We start from the raw sequence: 19,941 nt of genomic DNA, 5'->3' as shown, positions 1-19,941 counted from the left end.
AATTTGAGCACCTTATTGTGACACTCAGTGCAAGTAAAGTAGCAAAATAAGTTTATTAAAATATTTTGTTATACATAAAACTTAGAAATATATCAAGATTATATACTTTAAATTTTATAATTTCATACTCCTGGTAAAAATTACAAAACAGAGGCAGCATGTGTAAGAATCAGTTATTTGTATTCGGGACTATGTTCATGCATACTACATAAAATTTGTAAATAGTTTTGTCTACTAAGAACTGGCAAGTTACAAAATGTTTGTCAAACCTAAAATGTTCATAGGTATATGCTTCAATTTTTAGTTATAAATGATTCTTAGATATAAATTAGAAGCCTTAATTAAAAAAAAAAACTGGCTTAAAGTTTTGATACCATGACAGCAGGACTTTCAAAATAATTATCAAAATAATACATGGGTTCTCCCATATGCTGGCTGTATGGCCTTGGACAAATTACTTTGGGGTCTGTTTCCTTATCTATAAAAAGTAGAATACCTACTTCAGTAAGTGCTTGACCCATAATAGCTAACAAATATCAGTGCTTACTAATTAATACATGTACTCAAAAAATACATGGCATTTGTGTTGTGACTAAAATTTAATGCAACTTCAGCGTAAAGTTACTATGTTGTATATTTCAATACTTCAATCTCTCTCCCCTCCACTTCCATTAATACCCTGCAAATGTTCTTTGCCCACATGACTATTGTGCTAGATAATTCTAATCATAAATTTAATACAGCCAGCCATTTTTGTGTTAAGACTTCTCAGTAGGGGCACCTGAATGGTTCAGTTGAGCATCCGACTTCAGCTCAGGTTGTGATTTCACAGCTAGGGAATTCGAGCCATACGTCAAGCCCTATGCTGATAGCTGAGAGCCTGGAGCCTGCTCATGTTCTCTCTCAAAACTTAAAAAAAAATAAACAGGAGTAATTTAGAACTATAGTCATATTAATTCATGACATTTTATATGTAACCTAGGACCAGGAGCATTCCCTAATATGACCTGAAAGTCTGAGCTAGGTAGGACTCCTAGGGAATGGATCCAAGAGCAACAGCTGATTTAGGATTTCTGGAAAGCAAATAACCTTATATTTACAGTTCCATGGACAAAAGAGCCAAAAGTCCTACCACAAGCACGATTCCAGGGAACTAATTAAAGGAATTTGACTTAATAACTACACAGACTCCCATTTAAGCAAAATTCAAGAAAAGATTAAATTATTGGTACTTTGATATTCACATAAGCAAATCGCAGAAAACTTAAGACCATTTTTAAAACGAATATAGTTAACATGATGCCACCTAACTCTAATGAGGATGGAATATATCAACAATATACTATTCTAACAACATGTTTTTAGAGCTTTTATCCAAAAATTGGTAAGACTAACTAAAGCACTAACCAAAAGTCAAATTTACACAAACCATAAAGACCATTATTTGCAAGGTCACTGTTCCCTAACACATTTCCAAAATCAGCAGTTTGTTAGGAATGAATGTTGATAGATTTAATGCAATGTTTATCTAAAATACATTAATGTATCATGTATGTTTGATCAGAAATAACCTTAATGTAAGCAATCCCTTACCACTTTTAGACTGCTGCTTGAATTTAAACCTCTACTCACCCTCCTGGTTTTGCCCAAAGGCTCCGGGGCCACATCAAAATAAAGGTATATATGCACTTGAGGGATTTTGCCATCTTTTAACCTAAAAGCTATGTATACATAAAGAACTGCAACACTAACCAACCACTGCAGCATGTGATGTAAAAGAATAATGATAAAAGACAGGACTGGTACAGAAATATTTCAATGTCACAGCGATAAAGTCAGCGTCAAGCAAAATAAAATAGGATAATGTATTAAGTAGTTACTAGATATTCTAGTTTAGACACATTCTGTGTCATTTCTGACATATTTCCATCTAAGACACATGGATGGTTTAACATTTCTATGTATTTGTATTTGCAACTCTGATAATTTAGTTTGCTATTTATCCATGCTACCCTATTTCTCCCTTTAGCAATTGTTGGTCTCTGCTGTACAGAATAAGCCTATTTAAGCAATTCAGATTTGAATTTTCAATGAGAAAATATTTTCCACATGCATTCCTTCAGTAAATATAAAGTGTGACATAGCATATTCTTTAAATCATGCAAATTGTTAGATAAACTTTGGTAAACAGATAGAGAGACTTCAGAAAAACATATTGAAGTGATTTCATTTAAAAAGGTGATTATGTGTTGGTTAAAAAAAAGGATCAACATCAGTATTACTGAAATTAATGTAACTATAACGATGTTTAAAATCTTAAAAAATTCGACTTCTTTTTCATCCTTATCAGGCCAGGAACATGGCATCCTCTTTGAAGAAATTTTCATTTCAGGAATGAGAAGTTTCTTAATTTGTCCAATTTCTGTTCTGCTCCAATCTTCTTTCAATATTTGGCTTACTCGAGGATAAATTTCAACAGGGTAAACCTCAGGAAGTGGTCTTTGTTTCAAAATCTGTACATGTTGGCGGATATCATCAACTTTTTCAAGAAATTTCAGTGGAGACTCTTCCTGTAAAGATGTTGTCAGTGTCATTAATTCAAGCTGCTGCTCTCTTATTTCTTTCATTCTTTCAATTTGTGGAGTGTATTCTTGATTAATCAGATTGCTAACATTACCAAGAGCAGCTAGGAAGGTTTTTTTTTTCTGTTCTAATGTATCACTAAGCTCCTTAAAATACTGGAGAACAACTTCCTTATCACTTTGGACCATCTTCTCTGAATGAGATTTCTGTTCTTCCAGCTTTTCAATAAGACGAGTAAGATCTGTCCAGTGTGTGTCAGTTAACTGTTCAAGCAGTTTTTGAGGTGTATCCTTTTCTTTCAGATAGGCACTCTGAAGATCATCTATGGGATGACCATGATGTTGACCTATGGTAAGGCAATGACCACAAACTAATTTTTTATCTAGGAGACAGTAAACATTTAATGGTTGTCTGTAATGTTCAGGACAGGTAACGATATCTGGATGGTCTTCTTGCTGGTACTTTTCAATTATAGCCCTTAATGCAAAATTAACAGGTAAAGATTCAATACCACTTGGAGCAATTTCAATAATACTTCTGCAATTGGGGCACTTGAGTGGAATTCGTAAAGGTCTCCATATATAAAAGTTCCCAGATGCTTGAAGAACATTTTCCAAGCAATTTCTACAAAACGTATGAGAGCATGGTAGTACACGAGGATCTTCAAAAATACTGTAACAAATGGGACATGTTAACTCGTCCTCAAAATTGTGCATTTCCTGTCAAGAGAAAAAAATACTTTAAGCCTACTTACAACAAAGATACCTGTACATACTATGTAAAGTTTCAGGTGTTAACCTCAAAACTATTAATATATTGTGCTTGTCATTTAAAAGACAATAAGATGTTTAAGATTTTTTAAATGCAGCCTTCTGAGTAATACAACTCCTAATATGTAACAGACTGATCATTTTTAAAAATTTACTCACCTTGGGACAAAAAAACATGCTAAACAATTCTAATTTATAATTCTTCAATTAAAGTTATTTAAGTTTGCTGCTATGCAAAAGTAAAATGCAGTCTTCTACTGAAGTCTACTTAATGATAATCTGTGCAACTTTTTACATTCTAAGTGCTAAAATCAAAACTGCACAAATAACTGGAAGTCCTAGCCACAGCAGACAGGAATAAAAAGCATCCATATTGGTAAAAAAAGTTAAAATGACACACTACTTTATATAGAAAACCCTAAAGACTCCCCCAAACTGTTAGAATAAATGAAGATTCAGTAAAGTTGCAGGATACAAAATTAATGTTGTATTTCTATACGTTTATTAACAAAGTAGTAGAAAGAAATTAACACCCACATTTACCAGAATAAAATACCTAGGAATAAGCCAAGGAGGTAAAAGACCTGTACTCTGAAAACTATTCAACACCAATTGAAGAAACTGAAGATGACATAAATTGAAAAACATGCCATACTCCTGGATGGGAAGAATATTGTTAAAATGTCTATACTACCTAAATCAATCTATAGCTTCAATGTAATCTCTATCAAAATACCAACAGTACTTTTCACAGAACTAGAACAAGCCTAAAACTTGTATGGAACCACAAAGGTCCCTGAGTGCCAAAATAATCTGCAATCCCAGATTTCAAACAACTACAAAGCTGTAGTAATCAGTATGATACTAGTATAAAACCAGACACAAAGGACACTGACATGGGCAATCTATGGACAAAGGAGACAAGTACATACGATAAGGAAAAGATCATCTCTTTAATTATATTAGGAAAACTGAACAGCTATGTGCAAAAGAATGAAACCACCACTTTCTTTACACCATATACAAAAATAAAGTGGATTAAAGACCTAAACATAAAACCTGAAAACTCCCTTAAAGAAAACAGAAAATAGTCTCTGGGACATCAGGCTTGGCAACGTTTTACTCGATAGGTCTCAAGAGAAACCAAAACAAATAAATTACAACTACACCAAAATAAAAAGTCTGCCCAGCAAATGAAAAGGCAATGGAAGAAGACATTTGCAAATGATACCTGATAAGAGGTTAATATCCAAAATATATCAGGAACTTCTTTAACCCAACACCAAAAAACAATGCAATTAAAAAATGGGCAGAGGATCTGAATTAACAGTTTTCCAAAGACATCCAGATGGCCAACAGACACGACACAATGTTCAACATCACTGCTCATCAGGGAAACGCACCTCAAAAACCATGAGACCTTAAGTTTGTCAGAATGGCTAGTATCAGACAAGAAATAAGTGTTGAGGATGTGGAAAAAGAAATCCTCCATTGTTGGTGGAGTGTAAACTGGTGCAATCACTGGAAACCAGAATGGAGGTTCCTCAAAACACTAAGAACTGAAATCCAATACAACCCAGTAATTCCACTACTAGGTATTTATCCAAAGAAAATAAAAACACTAATTCAAAAAGATATATATACTTCATGTTCACTGCAGCATTATTTGCAATAGACAAGATATGGAAGTAACACAAGTGTCTATCAATAAGTGAATGGATAAGATCTGGTGGGTATGTACATATGTACATATAGATACATGTATTTATATATGTATGTGTATAATACATATAGATACACAATGGAATAACAATCAGCCATAAAAAAATCAGATCTGGCCATCTGCAGCAAACCACATGGATGGACCTAGAAGGTATTATGCTAAGTGAAATAAGACTAAATACCATGTGATTTCACTTACATGTGGAAATCCAAAAAAACAAATAAGCAAACAAAAACACCAAAACAGACTCACAAATACAGAGAACTGGTGGTTGCAGGGCAGGGGTGGGTGGGATGGTGAAATGGGTGAAGGGGCTTAGAAGGTTAGGAGCCTTACAGTTGTAGGATAAGTCACAAAGATGAAAGATACAGCATCAGGAATACACTCACTGCATGGTAGCTGCACTTGTGTGAGCATAGCATAATATATAGAGTTGTTGAAACACTGTATTGTATACCTGAAACTAATGTAATATGCATCAATTATACTTAAAGGTTAGGATTTTTTTTAATGATGCAAATACAAGCAAGATTAAACATTTCACCTAAATAACAAATTGGCATTAGCAAAATTATAGTCTTTAATTCAAGAGAATTCATATTCCCAGTTGGCTCAACAACAGTTTCTAAAAAAAAAAGTATTAATAATTTCTCTAATTACTGCTACTATAAATTTCCTAGCTTCTTGGATTGAAATATTAGTATGCTTAAAGCCCAGAATCAGCATAGTGTAATATTCCAAAGTAGTAATTTGAATATTTGGAAGGGGAAAAAAAATTTTTTTAATGTTTATTTATTTTGGAGAGAGACAGTGCATGTGGGGGATGGGCAGAGAGAGAAGGAGACAGAATCTGAAGCAGGCTCCAGGTTCTGAGCTGTCAGCACAAAGCCCGATTCAGGGCTTGAACCCTCAGTCCTTCCAATAAAAATCAGTTTTCAAGATGAAGTATTGATTGGGGTTAACTATGAATTACTGACCAGTAGAGTGTTAGTGGTAAAGAACATCCTCAGTCCTCTTTCCTTAGTGAAAGAAACCCAGCAGTGGTAACCTCTTGGCAAGATATTTTTGACATTTCCAACAACAGAAGCCTGAAATTTTGCACCCTACCTCCTCTTAAAGTCTTAGTTTGTACCTGTTTTCAAATGCAAGTCACAATCTTCAGGACCTACTTAGCCCTGATAGAGAAAGATCAAGTTACACCACCATTTAGAGAACCTTAAAGAGCAAAACAAAAAAATCCAAGTCCCATTCATGTAAAATATAAAGGTTACACCAAATCATCCTCTACAAAACTAACTTTTAAAAGTTTAAGAAGACATCTACAAATAATTCTGTACTTTTAATTATTAAAAACCTCTTTAGATTTTTTGGCTCTATGCTCTTTCATCATTTTGGAAATCAAACTCATTCAAGTCTCATTGGGCCCAGCCTCCTCCCCAAATTAGATCCCGTATTAATCTCACTGAATGCTGTACTGCCAATTTATAGCACTTAAATAAACTCCAGTTAAGAGAATTTTGTAACATTTGCCTATATATTAAGATGTAAGCCTGCAATAAGGGCAGGAATTATGTCTAAACACAGAACCTGACACATAGTAGGTATTCACTCAATATTGGTTGAATAAATACTCCCTCTTAAGACAGCAATGTTAATGAAATGTCAGATCTTAGTTTTGTTTTTTAAATAGCAAAATCTCTGTTTTGTTTAGGAAGAGCTATAATAGGAGAGTCTACAAGTCTATCAAAAAATACTCCATTCAGATTGACAATATTCAGAACCCTAATGGGCCAAGATGTGTCACATAGATAGTAAGCTTAAACTGTGAAGCATTCCAGGAAACTAAAGTAACTGGGCAACAGTACAGAAGATGACATTCACTGCAGGTAAATGCAAATGAATGCATGTTGGGAAGCCTTCATGACAGCTCTAATCACACAAAAACCATCCATGAAAAACAAACCTGTTCTCAGAGGACTTTAGTGATGTCAGAATTCATAATGAAGGAATAAACAAAACAGCACTTTGCAGGGAAAAAATAACATTTGAGCAGTAGACACATATTCAATTTAGATTTAATATTATTTAATGTTTTAAGTACCAAAATTAGGCCTAAAACAGAATCTAACCCTTGCCTCCAAAGTCCCCTATTTGTCAAAAGCTAGAAAACATTTTCCCTGAGAACCCATCTGGGGACCCCAAAAGCTCAACTTTGTTTAGAATGAAGATATTCACAACATTATTGAAAGAAAATGTCAGCTCTTGAGTTCACATAGAAAGCAAATATGGTCTCAAAAGTTAACTTTCATATAATTAGAAATTTGTGGATAACTTGAAGATACATAAACCAAATTCCACTCTTGGAATTTGGAAGACTACCCTCTTGCTGAGTTATTAAAAACGGGTTTTAGGCAATAAATTTATGACAAGTCAGAACTGGTTAACAGAAGCAAGCCTTGCTGAAAATAACTCTGTAAAATAACTGGTTATTGCCTGAGAAACAGAAGATATGGGTGGTTATCATGCTTAGAAGCTAATTCTTCCAAAAACTAGTACAGCATTTCATGCACTAGAAGTTTTCCATATCCAGCCCAGACTTTTGGGGAGGGTGGAGAGGAGAAAAAAACTTCACCTATGTATATTTTCTAGGATGAGTATCTTAGATTTAGCTATGCTGTATGTATGATACAACACTGGAAACTAGAAGGCAGTGAAGGAATGGCCTCAAAGTTCTCAGGAAAAAATGGCTTCCAACCTAAAATTCTATACCCAGAAGAATAAATTTTGAGGGTAGACTGAAGACAGTTGACATGAGAGGCCTAAAAATGAACACTCATCCACCCTTTCTAAAGAAGCTACCTCAGGGAAATAAGAAAAGCAAGAATTCTCACTCCGTTAATGGTGAAATTAAATCCAGGACAACTGTGCAGCAAGTATAGGGAACAAGTCATCTGGAAGAAGATGACAGATCCAAAAGGAAGGTCTTTGAGAAATGGAACTGACAGACTTCTCATCTGAACATAAAGGTAATGACAAAACTAAATTTTGGGAAAAGTGACTGAATTACATGGGGCACCTATGTGGCTAAGTCAACTGAGCACCTGACTCTTGGTTGGCTTCGGTCATGATCTCATGGTTTGTAGAATCAAGACCCCACTACTTGAGCCTGCTTCGGATTCTCTCTCTCTGCCTCCCGCCCCACCATCTCTCTCAAACTAAACAAAGAAAAAAAAAAGTTTGCCATTTGTTCTGAAGATAGATAATATAACAAGACTCCAAAACCTAACAAACACAAACTAAAAATCAACTAATTTCAAAAATGGATACTGTCCTAAAATCCCGAACACAGTATTAGCAAAAACAAATCCAGAGTACATTAAAAGAATACAGAACAATGACCAAAATGAGGTTCTTCCCAGAAATGTAAAATTAATTTAATAAAAAGGAAATTATTAAGTCAAAGGAGAAAAACTGTATGATCATAAAGGATGTGGAAAATACACATAATAGACGATAGTAAACAATTCACAAAGATAGAAAGTGAAATAGTGCTAGAGGGAGACAAGATGGAGAGTTATTGTTTAGTTCCAGTTTGGGAAGATGGAAGAAGTTTGATGCCAATGGATCGTGACAAGTTGAACAAAAATGTGAATGTACTGAATGCCACTAAACTGTATACTTAAAAATGGTTATAATGGTAAATTTTATGCATATTTTCAACACAATAAAAACCTTCAAGTTTTTGCCTATTATCTAGTCTTTCCTCTGCAAAATTAATTGTAGAATCTATTTATATTATTTTACACTTTTAGAAAGCAAAGAAGTAAAATAAAAGTAACCCATGTAAAATGTTTTCCTCCAGTGAGTACTAAAACCCCCAAAACACTAATAACTTATTTCCAGATTTCCTGCTTCCCTTTTTAAAGTCACCAAGAAATAAATATAATAAATCTTTTTCAGAAAAAAATTTGAGGCTAAATCATCTACTTAAAAGTCATTTCACAAATTTGTGTTTCAGTGTCAAAGATAAACACACTTCTGAATTTCTAAACTTTTTATGCAGTCTTTCTCCAGAAAGCTGATTTCCTATGGAGCCTCCACAATGTCCAACTAGCATATTATGGATGGTCAGTACACATAATAGATTATGGAGAAATTAAGCAATACAAAAAAAAAAAATATTTTCCATTCTATTAACAGTTTAGTGTGTAAACTACTTTTTAAGTTTTAATTCACTAATAATGCCTTTCATCTCTACACATGAACAGTAATAAAACATCCATTACATTTTACAACCTCTGAAGAGAAATTATGTTTACCACATTATAGAGTTAAGTGACTTGCTCTAGAACTTACAGTGTGAGTCAGCTATAAGTCTGGAAAAATTTTGATTGGGTCTCACATATTTTGGCCCTGATACTACGCATATGTAATGCAATTTAAGATTACTTTAGAGGTGCCTAGGTGGCTCAGTTGGTTCAGCATCCGACTCTTGATTTCAGCTCATGTCATGATCCCAGCGTTGTGGGATCAAGCCCCACATTGGGCTCGGTGCTAAACGTGCAGCCTGCTTAAGATTCTCTCTCTGCCCCTCTCCCCAGTTTGCATTCTCTCTCCAAACTAAAAAATAAATAAATGCTTTAAAAAAAAAAAAAAAAAAAGATTACTTTAGAAATACTACAATTGTGCCATCTATATACATAGGGCAAGATTTTAAAAATACTTTTATACACATAAACATACAAAAATAATGAAGGATTCCCATAACACTTTCAAATTAAAAAAAAAAAAAACATCCTATGGTCAGACAGGACTTTAACTCTGCCCATTTGCACTGTTCTTGTATTTTCACATTAACCTATTTCCCCAACCTAAAAAAAAATTATATATATATATAGATATATATATATATATATATATATGCAATTTAACCAGGAACTGAAATGAGAAATTAAGGTTTTCATTGCTTATTCCATAATACTTTTCACAGTGAAAATCTATTTGGTGGAAAACATCCAGCAATATGTCTGCTGAAAGGCAATGTTTAATATTACCTAAAATCAAAATTTCACCTTGCCAGACTAGGTAAATTATGGTACCTTACTTCAAAGGATAGCTATATAATCATCAAAAAAATGCAAACCAGTATGTAAATGGATAGTAAAATGGTGTCCAGGTAACAATAAATGCAACCTGCAGATCTGTATGTATAAGATGATACCATTTGTGTTTAGATGTACACAAATCCTTGTAAAATTTCTGAAAGAGTATACAAAAGTGACTAACTTCAAATTATAAGTCAAATGAAGGAGTTGTTTACTTTTCATTTTATGCTCCTCCTAGACGGCTTGAATTTTATACAACACGTCTTTTTTAAAAAAATTAAAGAATCTCAACTTACACTTGAAATCATACACTTAGTAAAAATTTACTGAAAATTTATTTTGTATTCACTTACTGGTTCAGAGCTTACCTACTTTGTTGATCTTCTGGCTTAGCGACTGAATATACTTTATCTTCTCCAACTTTTTCAGATTCTTTTATTCGTATTCTAAAATTAAAATAATTTTATCTGAATGTTTTCAATTTACATTCTCAAAAAATGTATTAAATATGACATCATAGGAATGGTTATTTCACTCTGATGTTTATCTCCTCTACGCCTCATTGTGTTTTTACAAAAATAGTGACAAATATCAACAGTTGGTGGAGAGGTATCACCTGTACCTTGAAAAGCCCAACAATTCTGTGACCAAATAAATTGTCACAAAGGACCTGTTTTTGTAACGTCAAGTATCTTACGAGCTCTTGAAAATGTTAGCCAACAATGGTGATGACGGAGCAAACATTCACGCTCATTTTAGACTGCTTAAAGTTAACTTGAAGACAAGAAACATCCATGGACGGAAAGATCTTGCCAGCTTAAAATAATAAACTCTGATTTAGGGTATCCCATCATTATTACGTCCGTACATCTCTCAGTTCTGCCATTTAAATGTTGTGGGACCCTGGGTCAGTTTTTCCCAATGCCTCTCAGAACTGAGGTTTCACACTTGTAAAATGGGCATAATTACACCCACTCTGTTAAGTCTCAGGAGAACCTCTCACAACCAAGGGCCTCAAAATAACAGCCTTCTCTTTCTCGAAGGTTAACGACAAATCCTCCCGAGCCTCCCTCCTAATGCACTTCCACGGCCCCGGCGCCCTTCGCCCCCCAACCACGCAAGGCAGACCAGTTCTGTGGAGTGCCGCTCTTCTCACCCTCCACCACAAAGGGCTGCTCCCTCACAGAGAAATGCAGTCCACAGCGGAGGGAGGAACACAAGATTCCCCAAACTCCCCACCTGGGACAAGAGAGAATAAATGCAGTACTCATGCCCACCATCTCCATCAGCAAGCCCCTGGACTCTCCTCCAAATACACCCAGTATACCAGCCTGTGCTACAGGGAAAGAACAGAGACCCAAAGTCGCATTCTCGGACCCAAAGGCACGCTCCTTAGACTCACCCCGGGGAGGAAGAGACAGAGGTACTCCACAGGCAGAAACAGCTCTACGGCCTCCACGCTAAGCGTCCCCGAGATGCTCTGCGTCCCCGCCCTCCTCCGCCCTGAGGGATTTCAGGTGCCCAGATGGGGCGGGGCCTCGCGGAGCCTCAGGGCGCAGGCGCAGTCTCCTGGCAACATTCAACTGCGTAGCATCCGCCAATGGGAAAGAGCGCGGGGCCCCTGTTCAAAAGTAAACTGCCCGCAGCGCCTGCGGAGGCAGAGACGTAATTGCGAGGGTCTGGCTCCAAACTCTGGGCCAGCTTCCTGCACCTGCGCAGTAGGCGCGGGCCCGCCTCTCAGAAGCTCTGGAGGCACGCGGTAGGAGGTGCTTTAGTGCGTGCGGGCGCTTCTAGCGGCCAAAGTCGTGGGCTGGGCTCCCTCTTGGGGCGGTGAGATGTCCGCGGCTCCGGGAGAGGTGGGGCCTGGCGGTGGCTGACAGTTTCTACAAGAACGTTTCATAGGACTGTGTTTTACTTGGAGCCAATCCGGCACGTCCAGATTCTGGACTTGGACGCGCAGCGTCTCCCTTTGTTACCTCACAAGTTCCCGGTAGCGGGACGTCACCGACCCTGAGGGGACACGCACACCGGTGCGCAAGTTCCGTCCCCCCCGCCCTCCAGTCGGACCTGGACCCTGAGTACCTGGCTGAGCCTAGGGGAGGGGTCTTCTGATTACCTACAATTTTCTTAAAGAGAACTTACTCTGTGACAGCTAGTGGGACTACAGGACTCATCAAAGACCGTCTCCCTAGTCTCCCCCACCTCCTTTTCCAACTTCATGAAATTAATCGACTAAAGATGACTGTTGCTCAGAATTCCTGATTTCTGACTCAATCTCTTCACCCTATTTCACCTTCTTAAGCCCCTAGACTCAGAAAACATACAGTTCAGTAGTCCTCTTCCCTTTATTCTTGAGAAACTTTATCCAGCTGTAGCTCAAGACTCATCACAGCTTCCATCTCTTTAACTGTACTGAGAAGTCATGTACCGCTCTGCCAAATAAAACAGCCTTGGTATACTGTATATTGCCAATACATTCAGGTATTAGGCTCTCATGCATTAAATTAGAGAAAAATATTAAACATAACATAAAACAAGATAATAGCGTGAGTCCCAAATTTCAGATGTCTTCACCAATCCAGTTACTGAAAGTTTTGCTTATGACGTATGGATTCTGCCAGTATCCCAAGATTCCCACCCTTACATGATGGTATATATTCATTTCAGCTTTATTATGCATATACATTTTCTATCTAAACACTGGTGTCATTGATAGATTTTTAGTTTTCTGTCAAAATAATATGGATATCGTTCCTTAGCAATAAATGCACTATACTTCTATAAAAATTATTCTCTTTAAAAGAACTGAACCAGTAATATTAACTATGGATTTGGGGTGATTATGATGAGTCAATGTAGATTCATCATTTGTAACAAATGTACTATTGTGGGATCTTGGAATGCAAAGTCCAAGAAAGAATTCTTGAAACATTGTGTGGTACAATTTCGTAAGTTTATTTAAGTAGCTGGAGGTCAGGACCCATGGGCAGAAAAATCTGCACTTTTGCTCTATGAAGTTGGTGGTTATATGCTTAGTGCTCAAGGGGGAGGGGATGTACATAGAGTGTTAAATCATAAATGTTTTCTTTGAGGGGCGCCTGGATGGTTCAGTCGGTTAAGCGTCTGACTTCAGCTCAGGTCACGATCTCACGGTCCGTGAGTTCGAGCCCCACGTTGGGCTCTGTGCTGACGGCTCAGAGCCTGCAGCCTGCTTCAGATTCTGTGTGTGTGTGTGTCTCTCTCTGCCCCTCCACCACTCGCACAGTCTGTGTGTGTGTGTGTGTGTGTGTGTGTGTGTGTGTGTGTGAAAAATAAAGATTAAAAAAAATTTTTTTAAATAAATGTTTTCTTTAAATTTCTACTCCTAAAACTACTTTCCCAAGATTTCTCTGGTACTTATCATTCAGCTCAATATTAACTAATGGTGAGATGTACAGGCAGTCATGAAACCCTTTAAGAATGTAGCAACCAGCATGTATTTGATCCTTATCAAAACTATGCAGGCTGTAGGTGAGCCTACTGGCCTAAAGGTGAACATTTTTCTGCTTCTATCCCTCATTTCTCCCCTTAACAATTTTGGTCCTTAAATCTTTAAGGTTGTTGAAGGGTGAAGGGCTCATCTTCTGAACTTCTTCAAGCTGACAGAAAAAGATGGTTGTAGAGATGTCCCTATAGACTGAAATTGGTCACTATCTGTTTCTACAAGTAGATTACAGAAGGCCACTGCTGTAGAGTCCACAGTGAACATCCGGGCAGTAGTAAGCTGTCAGCTGGGTGAAGGAGTCAGGAATTGCTTGCTTGTATCTTGACAATAGGACAGAACAAAGCGAGTGAGACAATGCATTAGTATTAATATTATAATGAAAATAAGAGCAATGAGAAGACCATTTGGCATAGACCATAGTCCACTTCCTGACTAGGAATGTAACCAGTCATTAAGTGGCAATGTAGAGTCTTCAGGAGGAATAGTTTGACTATTGATATCAGTAAGTAATCCTGTTATATTTTTGTTAAAATCTGGAACATAGACACAACATTCCACTTTAATAATGCCATTCATTCCTCCTTGTGCTGCTCTTAAGACATTTAATACCATTCTATTTTGTAGAATTGCTTTACATATTTGAGTTACTTTAGTGTTTAATAATGTAATGCTATTTTGAGAATCATTTGAGGCCTTAATTGTGTATTTATCAAGGGCCTCTGTGTGCCATCTTCTAAACCTACTGATGGAAGAAAAATAGATGTCAGATGCTCATACCAATGGAACATGGATCTTTTCCATCGTTGCTTTAAATATGGAAGATTAGCTGGACTTATGACAGTCCTAGTGCTATGGCCATGCATCCGGGCATAACCTATAGTACATCTTCCAGTCCAGCCTGGTGGAAGCCAGGGCCACAAGTTTCGGTCACATAACCACTGATATCCATTGTGTTTCATTAGGTGCGAGCTATCTGATGCCTGGTTGCCTTGTCTAATCAGTAGCAAACCAAAACATTGCCTATAAAATAATGGTATGGTCACAGACTTCTTGGGGGGGAGACGTTCCATTTGGCAAGTACTATTGGACCATGAATCAGGGGTATGGTTTTTCTGTTCCCATCATAAAAGGGCCTTTTGGCTTAGTTGTCCTATCATAGGAGTAAGCTACATATATCTATCCCATATTTGATATAATCCTTCCAGGGTGTATCAATAAGAAGGACTATGTAGTCAAGAAATTTGTTTCCATGAGCCTATTTGTGGGTTGGAATATTCAGTTAAAATTTTGAGAGTTTGAGGATAAGAGAAAGGCCTCCAATGGCTCAGAGAGTCCCGTGTAACATTTATCATAGGCCAACAAGAAACATTCTTTTTAGTAATAGAAACATGCCTATATGTGCTAGTATGGGGGTGACTTCTTGGGTGTGGTTAAAGATGGCCACTGTATGCTTTGCAAGAGGCTCTGCTTGTAATTTTACATCAATAGAGGTGGCTCCTGGGACAAATAGGACTAAGGGATAAAACCATTAAGAAGCCTTCTTTGCCTGGTGTCTAGCCTTAATATCCTAATTACAAGGAATTGCTGGCAAGTGGGAGATGACTTGTCCCAGGAGATAAGGGCATCCCCAAGTGCATTCTCCAATCCAATTATAAGGAAGGTGGGGGCCATCCACTATCTCCGCAAGTTCATAGTTAACTCCATGGAGTGGGGTATGCTCTGACTTTTAAGGAGCAATTTTGTTATTCCAGCCACATAGAATTGATCAAGGTGATAGCTGAGTTACTCATTTGTTGGGGAGTCCATCCCATTGTCCAGCTGTTTAAATAGCCATATGTCCATGATGTCCCTTTTATTATCTCCATAGAGTAATAAGCAGAAAGATTATATATGAGTTATTATGGCCATCGGTCAGAAATTCTCCTCAAGTAGTCCAGCTTAGGCAAACAACAAACATTTAAAGAGAATTAATCAAACCTAGAATCTAACATCCATAAGGATGCATTATTGAAAGATAATATTTCTAAATTCACCCTTATTTCTAGAGAGGGCAAAATCAAGACTAACTCATTTGTAAAACAAGTCCAGTTATAACAAGGTTGGCCTGATTATTTACACAAGCTGAGCAACAATAGTGATTGATCACACAGATTCTTTAAAATCTGCTTTGCTAGGACTTTATATAAGGAATCCTTTTTTGTTATTATTTATTTATTTTGAGAGAGAGAGCTCATGGGTGGGGTAGCGGCAAAGAGATTGGGGGAGAGAGAGAATCCCAAGCAGGCTCCACACTGTCAGCAGGGAGCCTGATGGGGGGCTCAATCCCATGAACTGTGAGATCATGACCTGACTCAAAAGCAAGAGTCAAACTCTTAACTGACTAAACCACCCAGGTGCCCCTAGAAGGAATCTTTAGATTAAACTTTTAATAGCCTCTTGAGGCCAGAGCCAAGCTAAATATTTGCCATCAGACTTTCCTGCAATACCTATAGATTTGGGTGTATCCCTCTTCTCAAGGTCCTCAAAATATCCTGAGGTTTCTTGCACCGGGCAGGAAGTAACATTCTCTACTCACCTGTTAAGGTTGCTGGGAACTCTGTAAGCAAGGTATCAGGCTAACATTCTCAAGGAGCTTTATTGGCTCCATAAATTCAGCATTAATTCCTTAGAGCTGTCTGGTCATACCTCAGTCTCTGCATGTCTTTCTCAAATATGACATTCCAGTCAAAGCCTTGGTAATCTAACCAATGTTTCCAGTGGTGTACTATTACAAGAAGAATAGATGCTTATTGAATGTACAAAAATAATTATAATTGCCATGGAAGAAAGGATACTCAGTTTCTGAATTCTAGAAGGTTCAGGTAGGGAAAAAAAATTAAATGCTTCCATTTGTCCATAATGGAATATTTTATCATCTTTCTCAGTTCATTCAGTCCTATGTTATTAATTTTTGCTCAGTTTGAATGCAACTTTCCCATTACTTCTGGAAATTCTTACCCAGTTCAGTTTTATGATTTTACAGATATCAAAAACCTGTATTTGTCAAAAGTCCTTTTTATGAATCTCCTTGAAGACAAAACAGATTTTGCAAGTGCATCAGAACAATAACCATAAATGACCAAAAAACAAACACACAAACAACTCATAAATGGACACAGTTAAAGATCTGATATGAGAGCTCATTTGAAAAGGAAATCCGGTTATTTCTGTAATGCACATTTCAATAATTCAAGTAATGACCTTATACCAGCAGATATTAAAACTTCAGGAATTTCATATATTTTCTAGAATAGTTGGAGCAACAACCTAAGACTAATTATTATTGGTTTGACAGTGCTTTCCAAGTAACTTAACATACCAAATAAACAAGTCTATTCAGTAAAAAAGACTTCATTTACAATTCAAATCTGAGGGGATTTTGTTAAAAACCTCAGAAAGTTTTCAAGCGAATGCCTCAACTGGATTATAGATCATTAAAAATTCAATATTTACATTTAACCAAGGTGGCAATAAGGGATTCTACAAAAGATTATACAATTGTTAGTAAAACTTAACTCCTTTAACATTGAGAAGTTTTAACTTTCTTAAGTAATCAAAGACCTAAAAAGGCAAAACACAGAAGTTTGGTTTTCTGGGCAGATGAAGTAAAGAGAAGAAAAAACTTTGTTTACATATTCTTATCAAGAGCAGTCCAACAATCTAAGAAAACTGTCATTTTTTTTTTTTTAATGTGTTTAATGTTTACTTTTGGGAGAGAGACAGAGTGTGAGCAGGGGAGGGGCAGAGAGAGAGGAGACACAGAATCCAAAGCAGGTGCCAGGCTCTGAGCTGTCAGCACAGAGCCCGATATGGGGCTCGAACTCACAAACTGCAAGGTCATGACCTGAACTGAAGCTGGATGCTTAACCAACTGAGCCACCCAGGAGCTCTGAAAACTGTCATTTTAACAGAGAGAGAAAAGAATTTCAATCCTACACCAGTGTACTTTTAAAATCCATTCATTTCAACCTTAGTACTGACCACATATAAAATTCTTTTCCAAAGATTTCTCTTACAAACTTTCTACAACTTCCGTTTTCATTCAGATTGTCCTATTTTCTATGTCCTATGTATTTCCACTCCTTTTGTCTTTCTTATTAAAAACACATCTTTTCTTGCACAGAGTTGCTTCTCTTACTTCCATCAGTCTTCATTACATTTAGCAGAATTTTAACTCTTAGAAATTTTAGTGTCCAGTGAAAATTAAGTAGTAACCAATTGCAAACTGCTATACCAGAATTCTTTAGATATGAAATTTGTAAATATATTTCATAATTTCTTAAAACATGTTCTTCCATACTATGATCTCTCAATAAAGCATAAAGCACATTTACCAACAGACCCAAGTATCCTCAGTTTCTCTGCAATAAGAAGCCAAAAGCAGACAAACCTACAATCAGTAACCAATACTTCAGTATTCTGTCTTATTTGGAAAAGACTTAGATATCCAATGAGTTTAATCCAATTTGTCATCTAACTTACACAAACTTTAAAGTTCCAAGTTCCCAAATATTTTGACAGCTATTTTATTTTTTTTTTCTTTAACGTTTATTTATTTTTGAGACAGAGAGAGACAGAGCATGAACGGGGGAGGGTCAGAGAGAGGGAGACACAGAATCTGAAACGGGCTCCAGGCTCTGAGCTGTCAGCACAGAGCCCGACGCAGGGCTCGAACTCACGGACTGCGAGATCATGACCTGAGCTGAAGTCGGACGCTTAGCCGACTGAGCCACCCAGGCACCCATGACAGCTATTTTTATGATTACCCATGAGAACTTCGAGACACACAAATTTAGCTATCATAGTAAGCCATCTTTTCCTGACAGATTGCAACAGAGATAACATGAGCTTTTTTGCACTTTAGTAAGCCTTGGTAGGATAAAAGTTTTACATTTAATGCTGGTAACTCTAAAGACATGTCTATCTTAATTAAACTAACAGATTTAAATTAGGTTACTATGTTGCACCTGGGGCCAGCTAAAAGTTAATCAATTTGTTCCTCACTATGAATTTTCACCTGGGGCACCAGTAGGGAAATGAAGTGGGCAGTTTAAGTGCAGGGAGGGGTGCTCTTTGTTCCTTGATAGCGAGGCTAGGGGAGAAGGAGCCTGGGGATGGTATAGGAGCAGGTTATGCAAGCCCCGTGCATGATGGTGCAGAAATGGGGGGAGGGGGAGGGGCTGCAGAAGAAGTGAGGTTAAGCCAGGAAGGCTGGAGGTGGGGAGGTGGATAACACGTTTTCTTTCCACACACAAAAAGTGAAAATAAGCAGTCCATGCCAGGCTGGAGAAGACAGGGAACCTCCAGGAAACGAACAGAGTTTCAGCATCTGCTTGGGAATATTCCTTAAAGTCCCTGTCCCGAGGTAGACTAACCAGACATTCGACTCCAATTATTATAGCCATTAGCCTGGGAAATAGAGGAGGCAGGAAACCCCACGTATATCAAGAGTCAGGCAACATTCATCCAGTCCTCTCAAGATATATTCCAGATTTGACACACAAAAGAAGCAAACAAAGAGGAGATGAGTGATTCAGCAAAAACAGAGGGAGGCAGGTACAGGATCTTAGCAGCAACCTGGGCAGGGGGTGGGACACAGTGAGAACAGGACAGAACACAGAGAAGGTGGCAGATTAACAGAAGTAGAAGGGCCTGAGGCAGCTGAGCTGATGGTGGCTTCAGGGCGGGAGGGTCATATCCATATCCCTAAGGATAAGGGGGTATCCTTAGGCCCCCTAGAGGACTATGGACAGATCAAGGTTTTGGTACAGGGCCATGAAGGCCTGACCATATGGGATTTCAGACCATTTTCCCTGACACCTACAAAAAAAGGTCCCATTGGTAAATAGTATTGAAATTTAAGGACCCATTAATGGGCCATTTTTCATCATCCTCCAGAGAATATTGAGGCCAGGCATTATTACAAAAGAAGATGGGAACTTCTTCTTTAAATCCTGTTGTCCAACTTGACTCCAATGTGTTAGGAGACGGCCCAAAGGGGAATTGAAATTGAGGAAGTTGATCCCATAGTCAATTCCTACAAAACTAGGAGAGTACCTCAACTAAGTAGGAGTCCATTACCAAAATCCCCCTCAGCTTCTGACTGGATCCCATTAGGAATATTGCCAAAGGTCCTGGGGTTCCAAGTGGTGGGAGGCATCCCTGTTTCTCAACTACTCTGATAACTTTGTACTACATGAGAAGGGATGTCGACCTCCCTTCACTTCCCCTTTGCAT

The 19,941-nt window shown here is 37.5% G+C and overlaps 1 protein-coding gene across 5 annotated transcripts; it reads right to left on the bottom strand.

Annotated features, from left to right (window-relative positions):
- Window positions 1–34: 34 nt before the first annotated feature.
- On the bottom strand, window positions 35–12,768 carry TRIM59 (tripartite motif containing 59). Of its 5 annotated transcripts, XM_060639097.3 has the most exons (4): window positions 12,506–12,768; window positions 11,584–12,064; window positions 10,550–10,627; window positions 35–3,302 (listed from the first exon to the last, which is right to left on the bottom strand). In XM_060639097.3, exon 4 carries the CDS (start codon window positions 3,297–3,299, stop codon window positions 2,088–2,090), a length of 1,212 nt encoding a protein of 403 aa, XP_060495080.1. In that variant the 5' UTR covers window positions 3,300–3,302; window positions 10,550–10,627; window positions 11,584–12,064; window positions 12,506–12,768; the 3' UTR covers window positions 35–2,087. The 5 variants fall into 5 exon arrangements, with proteins under 5 accessions (XP_060495080.1, XP_060495081.1, XP_060495083.1 ...); XM_060639098.3 differs by lacking the exon at window positions 11,584–12,064; XM_060639100.3 differs by lacking the exon at window positions 12,506–12,768 and having other exon boundaries at window positions 10,554–10,627; window positions 11,584–12,293.
- Window positions 12,769–19,941: the final 7,173 nt, after the last annotated feature.

The sequence above is a fragment of the Panthera onca genome, chromosome C2, assembly GCF_046562875.1.
Source record: "Panthera onca isolate mPanOnc1 chromosome C2, mPanOnc1 haplotype 2, whole genome shotgun sequence".
Classification (NCBI taxonomy): Eukaryota; Metazoa; Chordata; class Mammalia; order Carnivora; family Felidae; genus Panthera; species Panthera onca.
Note: the sequence above shows the minus strand (reverse complement) of the source record. Positions and strands in the feature narration are given on the sequence as shown.